The sequence below is a fragment of the Syngnathus floridae genome, chromosome 1 (assembly GCF_059516105.1).
Source record: "Syngnathus floridae isolate MCC-2025c chromosome 1, RoL_Sflo_1.0, whole genome shotgun sequence".
Taxonomy (NCBI): domain Eukaryota; kingdom Metazoa; phylum Chordata; class Actinopteri; order Syngnathiformes; family Syngnathidae; genus Syngnathus; species Syngnathus floridae.
This window is the reverse complement of record NC_142413.1, coordinates 1,955,471-1,972,793: the sequence shown is the minus strand read 5'-3', so window position 1 is coordinate 1,972,793 and position 17,323 is coordinate 1,955,471. Positions and strand designations below refer to the sequence as shown.

At 50.5% G+C, this 17,323-nt stretch overlaps 6 protein-coding genes across 6 annotated transcripts; 5 read left to right on the top strand and 1 right to left on the bottom strand.

The window, feature by feature from the left end:
• Positions 1 to 754: 754 nt before the first annotated feature.
• On the top strand, positions 755 to 2,400 carry stard15 (StAR-related lipid transfer (START) domain containing 15). The gene is made up of 6 exons (XM_088387081.1): positions 755 to 952; positions 1,283 to 1,430; positions 1,565 to 1,668; positions 1,740 to 1,857; positions 1,943 to 1,995; positions 2,116 to 2,400. The coding sequence occupies exons 1-6, from the start codon at positions 806 to 808 to the stop codon at positions 2,332 to 2,334; spliced, it is 789 nt and encodes a 262-aa protein (XP_088243207.1). The 5' UTR covers positions 755 to 805; the 3' UTR covers positions 2,335 to 2,400.
• Positions 2,401 to 2,524: 124 nt separating this feature from the next.
• On the top strand, positions 2,525 to 4,785 carry tsr2 (TSR2 ribosome maturation factor). Its single transcript, XM_088387104.1, has 5 exons — positions 2,525 to 2,670; positions 2,879 to 2,969; positions 3,090 to 3,181; positions 3,956 to 4,114; positions 4,406 to 4,785. The coding sequence occupies exons 1-5, from the start codon at positions 2,593 to 2,595 to the stop codon at positions 4,505 to 4,507; spliced, it is 522 nt and encodes a 173-aa protein (XP_088243230.1). The 5' UTR covers positions 2,525 to 2,592; the 3' UTR covers positions 4,508 to 4,785.
• Positions 4,786 to 5,640: 855 nt separating this feature from the next.
• On the top strand, positions 5,641 to 10,357 carry rest (RE1-silencing transcription factor). The gene is made up of 6 exons (XM_088387033.1): positions 5,641 to 5,801; positions 6,844 to 7,067; positions 7,131 to 7,610; positions 7,713 to 7,873; positions 7,954 to 8,037; positions 8,450 to 10,357. Exons 2-6 carry the CDS (start codon positions 6,853 to 6,855, stop codon positions 9,877 to 9,879), a joined length of 2,370 nt encoding a protein of 789 aa, XP_088243159.1. The 5' UTR covers positions 5,641 to 5,801; positions 6,844 to 6,852; the 3' UTR covers positions 9,880 to 10,357.
• noa1 (nitric oxide associated 1) lies at positions 10,133 to 13,218 on the bottom strand. Its single transcript, XM_088387045.1, has 9 exons — positions 12,951 to 13,218; positions 11,836 to 12,774; positions 11,599 to 11,763; positions 11,416 to 11,526; positions 11,265 to 11,359; positions 11,066 to 11,197; positions 10,854 to 10,970; positions 10,665 to 10,782; positions 10,133 to 10,602 (listed from the first exon to the last, which is right to left on the bottom strand). The coding sequence occupies exons 1-9, from the start codon at positions 13,153 to 13,155 to the stop codon at positions 10,373 to 10,375; spliced, it is 2,112 nt and encodes a 703-aa protein (XP_088243171.1). The 5' UTR covers positions 13,156 to 13,218; the 3' UTR covers positions 10,133 to 10,372.
• Positions 13,219 to 13,596: 378 nt separating this feature from the next.
• On the top strand, positions 13,597 to 15,573 carry nipsnap3a (nipsnap homolog 3A (C. elegans)). Its single transcript, XM_088387094.1, has 6 exons — positions 13,597 to 13,756; positions 14,229 to 14,433; positions 14,516 to 14,677; positions 15,024 to 15,173; positions 15,237 to 15,299; positions 15,386 to 15,573. The coding sequence occupies exons 1-6, from the start codon at positions 13,703 to 13,705 to the stop codon at positions 15,460 to 15,462; spliced, it is 711 nt and encodes a 236-aa protein (XP_088243220.1). The 5' UTR covers positions 13,597 to 13,702; the 3' UTR covers positions 15,463 to 15,573.
• Positions 15,574 to 15,728: 155 nt separating this feature from the next.
• Positions 15,729 to 17,246, top strand: LOC148403258 (putative pancreatic secretory proteinase inhibitor). The gene is made up of 4 exons (XM_088387118.1): positions 15,729 to 16,022; positions 16,098 to 16,129; positions 16,211 to 16,323; positions 16,992 to 17,246. The coding sequence occupies exons 1-4, from the start codon at positions 15,953 to 15,955 to the stop codon at positions 17,035 to 17,037; spliced, it is 261 nt and encodes an 86-aa protein (XP_088243244.1). The 5' UTR covers positions 15,729 to 15,952; the 3' UTR covers positions 17,038 to 17,246.
• The last annotated feature ends 77 nt before the right edge of the window (positions 17,247 to 17,323 follow it).

The window sequence follows — 17,323 nt, the reverse complement described above, 5'->3', positions numbered from 1 at the left end:
AATCTTCCGACGCTAACCCACTTAGCGGCTGCTCTCGTGCGTGCGTGTCGACTCTTCACACAACCTGGTGAAATGGTCCCGCAGGCCAGATAGGATCTCTTGCGTGACTTTTGACCTTCAAGAATTTGCAATCTACCTGACACACACACACATCAGCAGTCCTGTCTTGCAGCATCAGCTTGTCCCATATGAAAACCGGGCCGCAGTTGCCTATGGCGTCACCCAGTGGCCATTTGATTTGCCAACACGAGTTCAAATTTAGACCCCTGCGCATTCTCGTTGTGCTTGTAAATTTCTGTCTGCAGGACCTCTATTCAAATGGGTGTGGAAATTCACCAGCGCTGAAGTAACTAAAGATCCATTTGACTCCACCCAACAGCTCATTTGAAGCACAGGTGTCACATGACCAGGGCGTGGCCCTAACAGGAACACGCCAAACCTCCTTACTCGAGTACTACGTCATCATCATGGTGGAAACAAACAACTAACTCCCCAAACATCGTGTGCACGTGTACAATGACCATCCTTCTCGCTGGTCGGCTCCAGCTGGTGCATCGCCTATTTCGTATATTTGACAGGGAGGTGACAAAATGGCTGTCAAGTTTGAAGTCTCCCCGGCAACCAAAGTCCTCGATCCACTCGTTGGGTTTTGTTGTCGGGCGAGCGGATTGGCGGGACGAGGGATCACGTTGGGCCGTGACGTCAGGTCACCTGAAACGCACCTGAAAGCGACACCTGCTCGCCAGCACGCACAAGCGCCGCGCGGAAAACCTCCGCAGAGGCGTTCCTCCCGGCTCCGTGCGAGATGGCCGTTCAGATTCCCGACGACTCGGACTTCTCCTCCTTCAAGGATCAGTGCCTCGGCACCCAAGGCTGGTCCAGGCGCTACCACAAGGGAGGGGTCACCGTGTGGTGCCGCCCCGACGACAGCGACAACGTTCAGAAGATCAAGGTGATCATTTCAGCACACGCAAACGGCCGCACCAAATTAGTTTGACGCTTGACAAAGCGCATGGTTAGTTTTCTTTGCAACGAAACTTTCGCTTAGCCTAATATGATCGGCAAATCTACTCAACTGCTCCCTCTACTGTTAGCCATGTGGTACTTGACCCCATTCATTTGGTTTCGAACCAACACAAACGCACTGAAATGCAGACAGCGAGCCAAGCGCACGCCGCGACGCTCACTCGTCAATTTTGAATGAAGCCGCGGTTTCGAGTTTCACGCCAGATGGAAAATACGTATCGCCTTCTCGCTGTGACGCTCTGGCCGTGTGATTCAGATGAAAATCGTGTGCAAGGGCGTGAGCGCCGAGACGCTGTACGACGTCCTCCACGACACCAGCTACCGCAGGAAGTGGGACACCAACATGATCGACACGTACGACATCGGCAGACTGACCGTCAACGCCGACGTGGGCTATTATTCCTGTGAGCTGACAATCCGTCCCTGTCAAATCTTAGCTTGAAGCTCAACTCCAGCTCACCCTCATGAAGACGAGCACTTTTGGAAACGGATGGCCGGTCGATGACTAATCAATGAATCCGATTGTTCTCAATCGAAGGGAGGTGTCCCAGTCCACTGAAGAATCGAGACTTTGTGACTTTGAGGTCGTGGCTCCCTCTCGGCAGTGACTACCTGATCATCAACTATTCTGTCAAACACCCGGTAAATATCCCGACAAACGTCGAAGCTCGTGTCATGTCTTCAATGATGGATCACGCCTTTTGTGTCGGCAGCAACATCCCCCAAAGAAGGACTTTGTCCGCGCAGTGTCCCTGCTGACCGGGTACTTTGTCCAGTCTAGCGGAGCCGACGGCTCGTCTCTGTACTACCTCACTCAGCTGGACCCTCGAGGTGACAACGCAAACATCCGAATCGCACTTTCAAGAAAACGTGTGAGGACCGAGCTGGGGGTTGAAGGCTTTGATTGTGTCTGTAGGTTCCTTACCAAAGTGGGTGGTGAACAGAGTCTCTCAGTTTGTGGCGCCCAAGGTAAATGAAAGTTGCTGCATGATGATACAAATGACGGGAACGTGACGGGCTCTTTAGTATCTAGTACAGAATTGTGAACATGTTTTAGGGTTGAACCAAGTGTGACGTTTGGCTTCTCAGGCCATGAAGAAGATCTACAAGGCTTCTCAGAAGTATCCCGAATGGAAGCGTAAGCACAACCCTCACTTGAAGCCGTGGACGTTTCCGGAGCAGAACGCCTTGCCGTGCATCAGCGTGTCCGAGCTGACGCTGCAACGCGCCGACTCGTTAGAGAACATCGACGAGAGCGGCCTGAGCGAGGAGAAGAGCAAGCACAGCGATGACGACGACGAGACTTGATTGTGTCCACGCTCTATCGTGGCTTTTGCCTTTTCGGTTTGTGTGAGTGGAAAAAAAAGGAAAAACATTTGAAAGTCATTTGAATCATCAGTATCCAAATAAATCGAGTCGTTTTCTATCTTGAAGCACTCCAACAAAATGAGAATTATTCGATCGATGGCACTAATCGCGCGTTCAGATGGGTTTGCAATGATCGACTTTTTTTGTCTGAGCCAAATCAACGCGTCGAGATCGACTGATGATGTCTGTCGAACCAACATGGCGGCGTCTACAGATTCGCGTGCGCTTTTCACCGACGGAGTGAGAGCGGTCCTTCACACTTGGCCGGTTCTGCAGGTAATTTTATTTTCCTCCCGCCATCAAACATGGCGTTTAATCGATTTTAAAAAATACTAGGTGAGGAAATTCGATTATGTTTCAAAGATTTGTGTGCATGTAAGGGACGTATGCTGTCTGCAATGCTCGGTTTCCTTTTACTGCTTGTCTTTTTAAGTTCATTTTTTTTCCGTTGTTGTGTAATTATGCGACTGACAAACAATTTCAGATTGCAGTGGATAACGGTTTTGGAGGTGTGTACGGGCAACAGAAAGCTGATTGGCTGGTGAATGTTGTCCAGCAGTACTTCCATGACAACGGTGAATGAGTTTGTCTGTCAACCACTCGACAGCAACCTTTTGACAGAATCAAACAAATCCAAGCAACATCACACCTTAGCTGTTTCGCTGTTGACCGTATTTTGTTTCTCATGCCATCAGATGACCTGGCGCAAGATGAAGTGGAAGATTTCATCAGCACCCTCATGGATCAAGAGTTTCAGACTGTGGTGGACGATGGAAGTTTACCCCAGGTGCACACACTTTTGCCATCTTCACCAACTTCTCAGTTCTTGTCTCTGTTATTATTATTCGTCATTACACGCACCTGTAAAAGTTGCAAATATGAACACGTGCTGGAGTACAACTTAATACTGTTTTTTAGTTTAGTTTTAGTTTAGTTTATTTTGATCAGCAAAATATATGCATCATATTCAGTACAAAAGTATCCACAGAAGGCAAAAAAACAACAACAATAACACAGAAACAAAAAACAAAATGAAAAGAGCCCTAAGCCTAGCCCGGGACAGCTGCAAGACGACCATCGAAGCCATTCACGGCCTGATGTCTCAAGTCATTAAGGACAAACTCTTCAATCAAATCAACACATCGAATGAATTTGAACATTTTAATTTCAATTTAAAAAGCCCTAATATTTCATACAGGACAATTAATAGTGTGACTTGACGGCCTTTATTTATGGGAATGGGTTGAGAAAAGTGTTGGCCACCTCACGGCGAAAGCTGTAGTGTCGTGTGTACGCTGTATAATAAATGATGTACAAATATTATCTATGGCCAGCAGATGGCAGTACTGGGTCTGTTTTGGACGAGATCACCGCGTATCAATTGAATACGGAAGCTCTGGAAATTTGACCGTTACACGCAGCTTGTGATGATCAGAGTATTTGTCACGTTAAATATACAAAGAGTACCACAACAAAAAGAAAATATGGTAAATATTATTTAGTTGTTGACAACTATTGCATCCTGCTAAGATGCATTAGCTAACTTTGAGTGCGTCCTCAGGTGTGCGTCCGACTGATGCAGATGTTCAGTCAGTGGCAGCAGGGGGCGCTACAGCAATTGTCTGACTCCATCCAATTGCTGACCCAGAACCAGACGTCCAGAGCAAAGGTCACGGCCCAGCCGTCACAGTCAGACTCGGACAGTGATGGCGAAACTCAGGTGAGGTAGCTCACACGCGATATTCCGCAGTGTCACTAGCCAGTCTTCGTTTACGCGAGCATTTCTTTTCTTTTTTCTGGCAATTTTTTTTACCACAGTAATCACGTCACTTTGCACTCACACTCGATCACCACTTAGTGAAACAGACAAGCTTTGGAGCATGCAGTGCTAAGCTAACTTAGCTGGAGAAGCTTTAACATGCACTGAGACAAGTTTAAGTTCATCCATGAGGTGGTTGCTGATTCACATGGGAGCAAATGGCCTATTATAAGTGTGTCTTGGTGTTTTTAGGAGATGGAGTTTGAAAGTGCATCAGTCAGCACAACAAATCCTCCTCCTCCTCCTCCTCATGAAGACAAAGATGGATGGACGCTGGTTGGAAAGAGGAAGTGACACAGGAGATGATGACCTTAGACATTTGGACTTTGAGGAGTTGCCAGCGCATGTTTGACGTGTGACATTCACATTTGGGGCAGACTTCACTTCTGGTGGCAGCTGATTCCGTTTGTGTGCAGCATAACAGCTAAACTCTGCATCCCCGGTTTTGCTTTGAACTTTGTGCTCCACTAATTGACAGCAGAGCTCGGAGATCTCCTGGGTTGGTATTCAATTAGCCATTGTTTCCTGATTTTCTTAACGCATTCACAAATTAAACCATCCTTTAATCTATAGACCAGTAGCAGAACCTTAAAGTCTATATCGCTGACTGGTAGCCAACGTTAAGCCTTTATTTATTATTAAACATCCAGGCCCCAAGGACCGGAATTGGTCACCCCTGATTTTGGTCATTTGGTTCAAAATTTGTGATCAAAGAACGACCTCCATATAGAAATGGTTGGTGTTGGGTGCAGTGCCACCAGTTCCCAGCAGACGGCGATGGTGAAAGTGCTAAAACAAACAAATGTGCCGCCTCAAGATGGCTCATAAGAGGTGGTGAATCTTCCTCCTGTCAGGTCAGGGCCCCAGCGTGTTGGAGCCTATTCTATGCCACCTGTCTTTGGGCCAGAAGCAGCCAACACCCTGAACTGGTCTCCAAGCAATCACAGTGCTCAAATAACCCCCCAGCCCCATTTCTACGTCACAAATCACAGAATATGCAAAGGCCCACAATTGAACTCTGCATTGGGAGGCTGTTGTGCTAACCATTCAACCAGCATGACACATAGCTTTGTTGTTTCCTCTTTTTTAATTTATTTTATTTTTTGGGGGTTACATTCACCGTCAAAAGGGACGTTGATTATACCGTGATACATTACAAATACTGCAGTAAAACAACGTAGTACAGTGACATTTAAAAAAAGATATTTAAAAATGCTTCATAGTACAAAAAATCGGTGGCAAAAACGTAGGATAAACTAATATGAGCTGCTGTAGTCGATTTTTTGGGGGGAAAATCAAGTTATAAAAAAATATCACTTGCAATATGTAACAAGTGATTTCTATCATATGAACAAAGAGGCAAAAAGAGAGAAGAAAGACAAAGGAAAGAAGAGTAAGTCGAAAAAAAATGTTTTTGGCGTGGCCAACGTGATGACGTCACGCCGCCGATGTGCTTCAGCGTTGGCTGTGGAGGAATGTGCGCAAACTTTTCCGTCTTTCTCCTCGGGTTTGGCTTCGACGACGCTTTCACGAGATTTTCTGCAAAAGACGGTGCATCGCCTGACAAGTTGGTGCCGCAGAACAGCGGGTGAGTGCGAACGGGACAGCGGGTTACTTTGGCGGAGCTCCGAATCAACTCGGCGTCGCCTGGTCCGAGCAAACTTTGGAAAATGGAGGCGGCCCGCACAAGACGACAAGACCTACGGACGAGACGCCCAGGCGCTGTCCGCCGCTGATCACGATTCAGGACCATGGCTAACACTTTGCCAGGCACACTTTTTGCCTTCGTTCGTTCCTCCGTGGCCTCGTTGCCACTTTTGGGCCACTTTGACGGATCGTTGAGCTTTCTCGCTCGCGGCTTCTTTTGGCTTCCGCTAAGTTGCTCAGAAAAGTGAAATGGTGGCCCAGCAAAAAAAAAAAAAAAATCCCAACGCGTTCGTACCAACGTGATCGGTCGACGTTCTGCTTTGAAGCGTCCATGTGTTCGGAAAACTGATGTGTCGCCAAAATATCGAAAGAGTGCAAGAAGTTTGTGGAATTTGAGCAAAAGTGTGAAGACTTTGTGCTCGACACCGGAAGACTTGAAAATGACGATGAGCAATGGCGTGAGTGTGTCTAAACTTGGATGTGCTCTGCGACTGGTTTGTGGTTGCTGTTTTCGGAGTTTTGTTCTTTTTTCTTTTTTTCCGCGGATGCGATGCGGGCGCTGTCGACTAGGTTGGTGCTGTTTCAAAATGGCCGACTGGCCTTTTTTTCCCCTACTCTCCCGAAGTTGGCCAACTTTCTCTCACGAGCGCATTCTTCACGCGACAATGACGTTAGGAGAAGTGATGCGCTTCACACTAACTAGCAGAAAATGATTGCAAACCACAGAGGTCTTGATCATTTTCTCGTTTTGGCCAATTCTTTTTTTACCTTCAAATCCACTATAGGAGCAGGGTCACAGGGTCAGTGTAAAACGCTTGACCTGTGGTAGAAGGAAAAATAGACCAGATCGTCCAGATGCGTTTTTGGTTACATCGATTATACAATCCCAAATATTGGGGACGATTGTTCTGATATTTGAAGCGGGCATCAGTACAGCTCTGTTCTTGTAGCTTAAAGAACCGGGGAAAATGTGTTATGGGCAGGAAGACAACATGGCGGCCGCATCCGTGTTCTCCATGGAGTCTTTTCCGCTGATGGATGACGACATCCGCAGTTCGCCGGCCCCTCAACTGGTGATGCTGGCCAACGTGGCAGCCGTGGCGGCAGCGGACGCTGCTGAGGGCAGCGTGGCGGATGACAAAGAGATGATGGAGCTGCAGACGGTGCCGTGCGGCTACTCGGACAACGATGACGAGGGCACCATCAGGTGAACGACGCGTGCCGGAGCCGCCTGCCCTGAGCTTGACGTTAACACGTCGTTCCTCCGCAGCTACGATTACGACAACAGCGACGCCACCGACGACATCGTCGACTTCCCTGAGTCGTCGGGGCTCGTGCAAAATGGCGGACGGAACGCCAGCTGCGAAATCCCGCCCCCAAACTCGAGCGGCCCCTCGCCGCCAATGTCGCCTCCGCGTAAAGAGGCGGCGACTGCCGTCCCCACCAACGGCGGCAAGAAGAAGAAGCCCTTCCACTGCAAGCCGTGTCACTTCCTGGCTCATGACGAAAAAGATTTTGTGGAGCACCTGAGAACGCACGCTGTCAGCAAGATGGTGGTGGTCAACCACGTGGAGGGTCGCAGCAAGGCCAAGGCCAAAGAGGCGGACACGGCCGAGGAAGGCGAGGCCGAAGCGGCATCGGGGGACGCCAAAGGCCTGATTCGATGCGAGCGCTGTGGTTACAACACTAACCGATACGACCACTACGTGGCGCACCTCAAGCACCACAGCAAGGAGGGCGACGACAACAGGTCAGCCGCCGCCGCTGCCGCCGCCACGCGCACCTTCCTTCACGATTGCGGACGTAGGCAGACGCCTTGACTCGTGTGTGTGTGTGTGTGTGTCTTTTGCAGGGTGTTCAAGTGCACGTTGTGCGCGTACAGCACTGTCAGTCAATACCATTGGAGGAAACACCTGCGCAATCACTTTCCCAGCAAACTGCACACGTGCACGTATTGTTCCTACTTCACCGACCGCAAGAGCAACTACATCCAGCACATCCGCACGCACACGGGTGAGAGCCAGCCGGCCGAGGGCGTGTCTTCTGCCTGCCCTGTGCACCATGTGTTGTCATCGTGTGTGTCCGTGTCGCAGGTGTGCGTCCTTTCCGGTGCCCGTACTGTGACTACTCCAGCTCGCAGAAGACCCACCTGACCAGACACATGCGCACGCACTCGGGTAAGTAGTGTCACTTGCGTATTCTCCGGAGCGAAATCAGTCAAGGCCAAGTCGTCGCCGTTGTCATCGAAATGCTAACAATGAGCTTCATTGTTGTGACTCTTGTTTGTCCACTAAAGCATTCGAATGGCGCAGCAACACGGTAAACTCAGTGTGTGTGTGTTTGTGTTTCTCTTTGTGTTTTGTAGACTTGGTTGTCTGCCTGCCTTGTAAATGGAGACATTCAAATACATCCAAGTTGTGGAGAGTTGTGAAAAAAATGATATTGTGTGATATAGTTCCATTCACTGCAAAAAAATATGACCTCAGTGCGACCTCCAGTGGGCAAAATTGGCAACAACAGTTTGTTTTGTGAAAATGTTCAATTCATGCGTTTGCTTGACCTTGCGGCCGGATTGGACTTTGTGTGCAGGTGAGCGGCCTTTTAAGTGTGACAGCTGCAACTACCTGGCGGCCAACCAGCACGAGGTGACCCGGCACGCCCGCCAGGTCCACAACGGTCCCAAACCGCTGGCGTGTCCTTACTGCGAATACAAGACGGCCGATCGCAGCAACTTCAAGAAGCACGTGGAGCTGCACCTCAACCCTCGCCAGTTCCTCTGCCCGTTGTGCAAGTACGCCGCCTCCAAGAAGTGCAACCTGCAGTACCACATCAAATCTCGACACTTGGGCTGCAACGTCTCCGTCGACGTCTCCAAAGTCAAACTCAGAGTCAAAAAACCCAACCAGCCTTCCAAAGCCAACCCGTCCAACGTGGAGGAGGACATCAACGACCGGGAGGTCAAAGAGGAGCAGCTACCTGGTGACAAGCCGTCCGGTCCCATCAATCTGTCGCTCACAAAGAGCGCTAAAGCGCCATCGGGGGACAAGGAGTCAGAGGAGAGTCCCAGGAAACGGCATGGCTCCGCGGAGAACGGCGAGCAGGAGAAAACCATCACAACCAGACAAAAGAAGCCCAAGGAGAAACCGGAGGAGACCGCCAATGCCACCAAGGCCAAGAGAAGAGTCAAGAAGATGACAGACGACGGACCACATGACCCACAATTGATAAAGGACCAGAGAGAGAAGTCGCAAGCGGCCGAAACAACTGCTCAGCGAGATGGCAACAAGATCAGAAAGCCACGAAGATCCGGCAAGTCAGAACAAGAAGAACTCGCTGGCAGCATCGGCGTCCCCGAAGGTCTTCAAGAAGACGGCAAAGAAAAATCTAAAAAGAGCAAAACGGCAGAAGCGCTCGACCTTTCGCTCCTGCCCGCCTCCAAGGCCCGCCGGACCCGAACAGGTGACAGTCTCCAGTCCAGCTCTCCCGCCAAGAGGGCCAGAAGGTCCAACAGGAAGTCTTCGCCACCTCCAGCGAAAGGCCGACCAGGGGCTCCGGACGTACCGGAAAAATCTGCCCACCCGGAGCAGCCCACTCCCGTGCAGGCGGTGTCGCCTCCGGTGGAGTCCTTCGAGCGGGCGGAAAACACGCAACCCGCTCCGGCGCCCCCGGCCGAACCCGCCTCCGTGCCGCCAGCGCCGCCTCCCAAGCAGCGCGGCAAAGCCTCTGACCCCGACGACGATGACGAAGGCGTCCACAGCAGCCACGAAGGAAGCGGCGGCGATGTCAGCGACGGTGCCTCCGAAGGCAGCGATGACTCTGGACTCAACGGAAACGTTGCCGGCAAAAATTCAGACAACCCGGAGACGCCCACCTGTGAAGTTCCCACTCCCACTGAGCTCAAAAGTCACATGTGCATCTTCTGTGACCGCTATTTTTCCAAGGAGGCCGAATATCGCCGCCATCTCAACCGCCATCTTGTCAACGTGTACTACATGGACGCCGCGCCGGCGAGCAACTGATGCCGAGCCGCCCAAGTTTTGCTGTCAGACAATTCCAGCCGTTCGTCAAGCAAGGACCCGTTAAGAGATGGGGCGGAAGGTTCTTCCTGGCTTTCTCTGCAGCGTTTGACAATCCGTTTCTTGAGCAAACGCCACATTTCACAACATTTTCTTTTCTGTGTGCAATATTGATCTTCGTTAGGAATGCGCTCATTTGGGTTACGGCAACTCGCTCCACCTCTTCTATCAGTTTTTACAATATTTGACAGTCACCTTTAAATAGAACACGGTTTAATATTATATATGCATTATGGATGTCATCAAACGACAGATTAGAAATACATTGCGTTCCTAATCCTGCGGCTGCTTAGTGCATCACATTTGGAGATGAATATTATGAAATCGATAAATGAACGCTTGCCGGATATCGTAGCTTCCCGACATGTGGACCCTTACGGAAATTAGACGTTGGTGAAATAAAGCCGTCTTGATATGATAAGATGTTTTTGAGTCTTCATCGGTGCGCAGGCGCTTTCTTCTTCACCTTGGCGCTCTTCAGGCGGACGTCGGGCAGCACCCTCGGCGTCATCGTTTTGTAGGCGGCCGACTTGGGGACGCGCGCTCCCTTCAGTGAAACCACGTGAGGGAGAAGTGCGGGAGTTCTCAGGCCGAAAGCCGCCGAGGGTGGCCCGTGAAGCCTCAGCAGCGGCACCTCGCCCTCCAACACCGTCACCGCCACCCAACCTGGATACAGTCGACGGTTCTGTCACCACAAAACCCAGGCCAGTTGGCGGCGGGCGGCGTACCTGCGGACGACAACGTGATGTCGGCGGCGGCCTCCAGATGACCTCGACCCTCCAGCCGGAATTCCTGAGGCACCAACGCCGGGAAGTCCTTCATGCGCTCCGCTCCTCCCGCTGGCACCTGCAGCAAAAACCGCAAGAACGCCATCACCGCATTTGTCTCCACGGAATCCAAGGTGGCCGACCGCTCACCCCCAGCAGCTCACGTCCGGCGTGTTTCTGATACACTGTGTCGGCATTCTCAACACTGCAGATGTGAACCGGAACATGAGCGGAAGCGATGACGGAAAACCAGCAGGACTTCTCCCCCTGGAATGTGTTCCAAATGAGGTTAAACCTCAGGACGCCCTCGAATGGACACGCGTGCAGTGTTTCTGCTCGACAACTTCTCGACTCTAACTGACCTCCAGGAGGTCGATCCTGGCCAGAGCGCCGACAAAGAGACTCATTCCGGCCTTCAGGACAAACGTGCGAGGAACAATAGCCTGCGTGGGGACCACGGCTTTCACTTCCAGTTCGTTGAGCAGGCCGAGGATCTGCGGACACCGGTTGACTTTTGCTTTAATTCGGGAAACGCGACTGAACGGCCGAGCGGGCGCTCACGTCGCGTTCCTTCGTGATTCCCGGCGTGTCAAACAGCCAATGCGCATCTTTGAGCTCGTTGTACGTCAACTCGCCAGGCGAGTCGTCTCGTTTTCCTGTAAAAACTCCGTCGTGAAAACCGTGCAAGACCGTCGCCAATCAAGTTTCTCACCCGTCGTCACGGTTCCTTTGTCATCGTACTCTTCAAAGGCTAAAGTGTCGGGATCAAAGTCGATGGTTCCTTGTTCGCCGCCTGTAGGTAGGAATGTTCGACCCACACGACCTGAGCACAAAAAGCAGAGTCGTCGCCGTCCGACGTGTGCGTGGCCCCGCCCGCCGCCCATTCGCCACATACCTACTAAGTACCCCCGACGGCGGAGGTCTTTGAGCCGCTTGGCCTCGTCGGGCGACAGGTCGTCTTCCGTCTGCCGGCGACATTCCTCGAGACGCTTATGTCGTCGAAACATCCGGTACGGCGTGGGGTTGATGATGGGGAACTTGAGCAGGTTCAGAGTGGTCCCTGCGGACAAGATGGCGCACACTCGCAGTCAAGCGGGATGATGAGCGGTCGCGCCATTTGCGACGAACTCACCGGGCCACGGGGAAATGGTCGCTTTGCCGATGACGTCGGAGGCTCTGGACTTGCAGTAGTCGGACTGGAGCAGCGTATTGAAGAGTGTGGACTTTCCCGCGTTGGCGCTTCCCACCAGGTACACGTCACCTTTGTACTTCCAAGCCCTTTGCAGGCTGGAGATCAGACCCTCAATGCCGTAGCCGGTCTTGGCGCTGATCAGGTGGATGTCGCTCACCTGATCCCCCAAGCCGGCATCCCGACAGAAGCTATCCAGCTGCCGTCGGATTCGTTGCAAGTAGTTGGGCGAGTCCGCGGGAAGGAGGTCAATCTTGTTGCCCAGAACCACCACGTGTTTGTTGCTACCCACCAAGTCCGGAAGATCCGGTACAATCGAGTCGGGGACATCCAGGAGGTCCACGATTAGGAGCACTAGCGCTTTTTGGGAGCGGATCTTCTGCACCACGTTGCGAAACTCGTCCTTGGACACTCGCAGGCGGAGAGCCTTTTGATGGTGGCGCAGCAAATGACAACGCTGGCAGGTGGCGCTGTTGAGCCGGTCCTCCTGCAGCAGAACCTTGTACTTTTCGCTGGGCAGGTACCCCGGGTAAGCGATGTCAGCACAGTGCAAGATGGCGCCGCAGCCCGAGCAGTGAGTCTCACTAACGGGTTCCTTTGAATCTGGCGTCCCGTAGATCTTGTGCTCATTCTTCAGCGCTGCCGTCTTTTTCTTCTTGGAAGCCACCACGCTCGGGAGCAGCGGGAAGTCGGCGTCGTGGAACTGAATGAGGGATTCCAACTGAATGAGGGATTTTGCTTCGAGGCCCGGTCCGCTTGCATCCTTTACATGACGCTGAAGGGAGCTGCCGTGAGTCTGCTGAGAAGCACGAGGAGGAGGCGCAGGATGAGCCGAAGTGTGCTGTGGACCTACATCTGTCAAAGCTGGTTCCTCCTCCGGATCTGAAAAAGACACGAGACCACTTCAGTAAGAAGCTGATGCAGGAAAACTGCCGGGAGGGTCCAAAGCCAGACATAATCATTTGGGAGCTTTATTTATATGTTTTATTTAGATTGCACTTTTATTTTTAGACCGATCGATAGAGGACATTTGAACACCGCGCATGTGCAGTGCTGACCTGTGAGCTCTTCGAACCAGAAGCGTTCTTCCTGGCCGGGGTCCACGGTGCAACTCCGTTCGAGTTCACGCGAGCGTCTGCCGTGAGTGTAGCCGCTCGAGACGCGTCTTGACGTGGCCTTCGAACATGGAAGTGACACGGTCCATTTAGTCGTGCGCCCAAGCGCTAGCCCCAACCTCGTGGCCACGCGCCCCACATTCAGCATACTTCTTGAACGGCGTGACGTCACTTTGTTTTTCTCCACCGAAGTGCCGTTGCTCTTCTTCTTGCTGCGGGTAACAGCGGTTTGTAAACGCAAACAGTGCATTACTGCCACCTAGTGATAAGTCATGGTAACTGCAATATCTTTTTGGAAAAAAATATTTCTACACAGGTATAGAATAATTATTGCGTGTATTCCAGTTGTCCTTTGAAATTTTGTTAGAAATCTAAATGACTGACGTCACAGCTAGGATGCAGTCAAGATCAGGGAATGTTTGAGAATATTTGTCATTTTTCACACGTTCTGAGTGTTGTTTGTCACCTAAATGTTGAACAGAGGCTGTGATGTACCAAAGTCAAATTCCTTGTTTGGCACGCTCAAACATGGCGAATAAAAATTCTTGAATCTTGAAATGTCAAGCCCCCCCCCCCCAAAAAAAAAAACCAAGCGCAAAATAAAACACGTGACCTCCACGCTGCCTGATGACGTCAGAAAAACTCCATCGCAGGTTTTTTGGTTTACGCACTCGTCCACTTGACGTTTTGAAAAAATGATCCGCTTTTCACGCCTGCTGGCCCGTTTACGTCACTCGCCGGATCCTCAAGTGAGTTCACCAAACCCAACCGAACTTGACACTTTTTTAAAGTAATCTTCATTGTGTACTTTTGTGTGCTCCTCGCATCACGTGACATTGTGTGTTCACACATGGCAACCTGTGTCACGTACGGTCCAGCTGACAATCGATTTGCAACGTTTGATTTGTCAATTAAAACATACTCTGGAGCAGTTCTCTGGAACAGTTCGGGGGAAGCGACAGATGCACATACACGCACACTCAGTTGATCTTTGGACAAGATGGAGTGGAATGTTTCAGGTTGAAAATTAACCAAGTCAACACTACTACGATACCACTCCATGACGGCTGGCGTCCCTGTGGCAACAAACAGTACAGATTAAAAATATTTTTTTCATCAAAAGCACATTAGGAACACGCAATAAAACACCTCAAGACGTTTTTTCAGGATTTAGAATGCAAATATGTATGTGTGTGTGGTTTTTTTTGTGTGTGTGATCAGCGCTTGGCAGGCCTCTCAACAGGAACTCAAGGAGGTGAAGCGTTGTACGAGTTCCGCACCTACCAAATTCGTCCGGACCAAAGCTCCGCCTTCCTGAAGTTAACCAATGAGAAGATCCACCTCAGGACCGCCCACTCAGAGCTCATTGGTTACTGGAATGTCGAGTACGGCGCCATTAATCAGGTCTTACATATTTGGAAATACGGTGAGGAGTCTCGGTCCATTCGTCGCAGGGGTCCCGCACCTCTGGGACTGATGAATAAGCTCCGCCCATCCCTTCGCTACAGACTCCTTCGGCCATCGCGCGGCGGTGCGTGCGGCCCTAGCTCAGGACGAGCGCTGGATCGCTGAGTACATCAGCAAGGCCATTCCCATGCTAATGTGTCAAGACAACCACGTCGCCGTCCTGCTGCCCTGGAGTCGCATCAGCTCGCCACCGCACCACGGAGGTCAGTCATGCGGCATCACCTTGTTTTACGTCATGCCGCCATGTCATGTTTTGTCACTCCACGTCACATCAAGCATGCCACGCCACATCAGGCCTGTCTGATGCCGGGGACTTATGGAAATGTTGAAAAAAAAAATCTGGAGTAATCAGAAATACCCAAAAGTCTGGCTTGGCACGTGTTGGTTTCAAATATATTTGGGAGGGGTGCCCTGCGGCCCCCCCTCTAGCTCCGCCAGTGCTCTTCAACAGTCTTCTCATGTGTGACCTAATTTTTTTGACATGTCAAACCAATAATTCATTACGTAAGGTCCGGATGTCTTATATCTTTGTAAACCCGTGTTTTTCAGGGGTCTTTGAACTGGCCTCCTTCAGGACTCGTGTGGGCGCCGCCTCAGTTTTGGCTGCGTCTCTTCAGGACGCCGTCGCCTCCCGTGACTCCTGCGGACACAGTCACTTAATCGGTGCTTTCCAAAGCGACATTGGCCAGATGGATACAGGTCAGTGCAATGTGCGTACGCCGGCGTGTTTGTCAATACGCGTGACGTAATTTTCCTTGCCAGTTTACGCCCTGCGTTGGTTCAAGAGCGCCGACGAGCGTCGGCAAGCGGAAAGTGAAGCAAAAGGTGAGAGCTCGCCCGGCAGGCCATGACATCGTCATGATTTTAAAACGGAGCTCAATTGGTGAGCGCCATCTAAACGTGTCCTTTAGCGGGCCGCGGATTGAGCCTGGTGGAGTCCCGGAAGACCAAAGTGATGTTCCCGTGTTCCTTCTCGCCGCTCAAGTGATTTCCTGAAGGGTTGTCAGAAAGTTGAGCCGTCGATCCCCAGTCGTGTAGTGCTGTCACCGCCAGGACACTTTTTTTTTTTTGCTTCCAAATAATAAACTTCTGGAACAAACTTTGTGCATATGTGCTGACATGAACCATTCTGTCATCAGGCAATATTACAAACAAAAGCAAAAGTTTTTGACAAAAAATAGATGAATGAACAGTTGCCCTTTCCACACAGACGCACGCACACTCAAGTTGAAAGCCGGTCAACACGCAGCCGACGACGCGCGGCGGCGGTGCAGGGCGGGGCGGCGTGTTTTGTCCCTGCGGCGGTTGTTGTTGTTGCCTTTTTACGCTGACACAGCGGAGTCTGCGAGCGGCGTTGATCCCGAGATTAGACGCGCACAAAGGCGCCGTCACAACATGAGTGCGCGTGGTGGACGTGTGCGTAGTGCGGGCGGCAGCCTATATGTATACATGTAGTGTGTACGTGACCCACTTCCAGGATGGCTCTGGCGGACGGCATGTTGCGCGCGTGGCTGCTTTTCGTCTGCGTGACGCTTGTCCTCTATGCAAGTGAGTTGCCCTTCATGCACAAAGACACGGCCATCCCTGGCCTTGCTCATCATTAAAGACGCTTCATCTTTTCAGATGCTGAGGACCAAGCCAGGATCTTCAGGAGGGTATGATAGCGAGAATGTGGCCTTGCGTTTGCTTCTCAGCACGTGGTGACGTTTGTTGGTCGGTTTGTGTTTTGTTGGCAGCCCCAGTGCAGCGGCACCACTCCGACCCGAGCGTGCCCGCTCAACTACTCGCCCGTGTGCGGCAGCGACGGCGTCACCTACCCCAACGAATGCGCTCTTTGCATCCACCGACTGTGAGTACGCGCAAGACAAAGTATGTTGCAAGTGGACGTGACAAGTGCGTTGGAAAATTTAGAAAAACTCTCCCGAAAAGAGTCTGCGATCTGCGAACTTTTCAGGCCAGCTTGTTTAATGTTAACGCTAATTAGCATCTTTGTCGCGGTGCTTTAAGAATTTCTAAGGGTGCAGCAACAGCACCGTTTTTACACTGGTGAGCAAGGTGATTAGAATTAACAAATACGAATTAATGAATAAACTGGATGAAATTTAATAAGACGCTTTTTTAAAAAAAAAACGACTATGTAAAATTATAAATATATACTATATATATCAGTTGTTTGGCTATTGCACTTTACTTTCTATTTGCCAATATTTAGTGACCTTTTGTTGTGTTATCTAATTGCAGTCCACAAATACTTCCCAAAATATATACACAAATAAATAGCTAAACTAAAAAATGTTTTCCAAACATGTTCCAGAAAATAATTAAGAATTAAAAAATAATAAGAAGAAGAAGGAAAAAACACAATTTAAAAACAAAACAAAAATCTGAAGAAAAAAAGAAAAGTCAAACTGTACTAAGCCTGCTGGAGAACATTCTGGTCTACACCTGAACGCACGCACAAACACACCCAACCATTCTCACGGTCATGTGACCTCATGTATTTATGTGTGTGTGCAGGGAGAAGAAGTTGGACATTGTGATCACTAAGGATGGCCCCTGCTGATGACATTACATCTTTGTGTGTTTTTTTCACGGACTACTCACACGCGCCCACATGCACACGTTTGTCTTATTTTTTTATGGCGTTCCTCTAAATCAGAGCAGCGACTTTTCCGCCAGCTTTTTCTCATTACGTGTGCAAGAAGACGAACAAAAAGAGTGAATATTAACTTGACAAATTGTACTCCAATGAAATAAATATCATGTCAACAAGCCAACGTGTTGAGCCCACTTTCTGCTATGCTAACATGTTATCCGCGTGATTGATAAGGTCATGTGCACTCACTTTC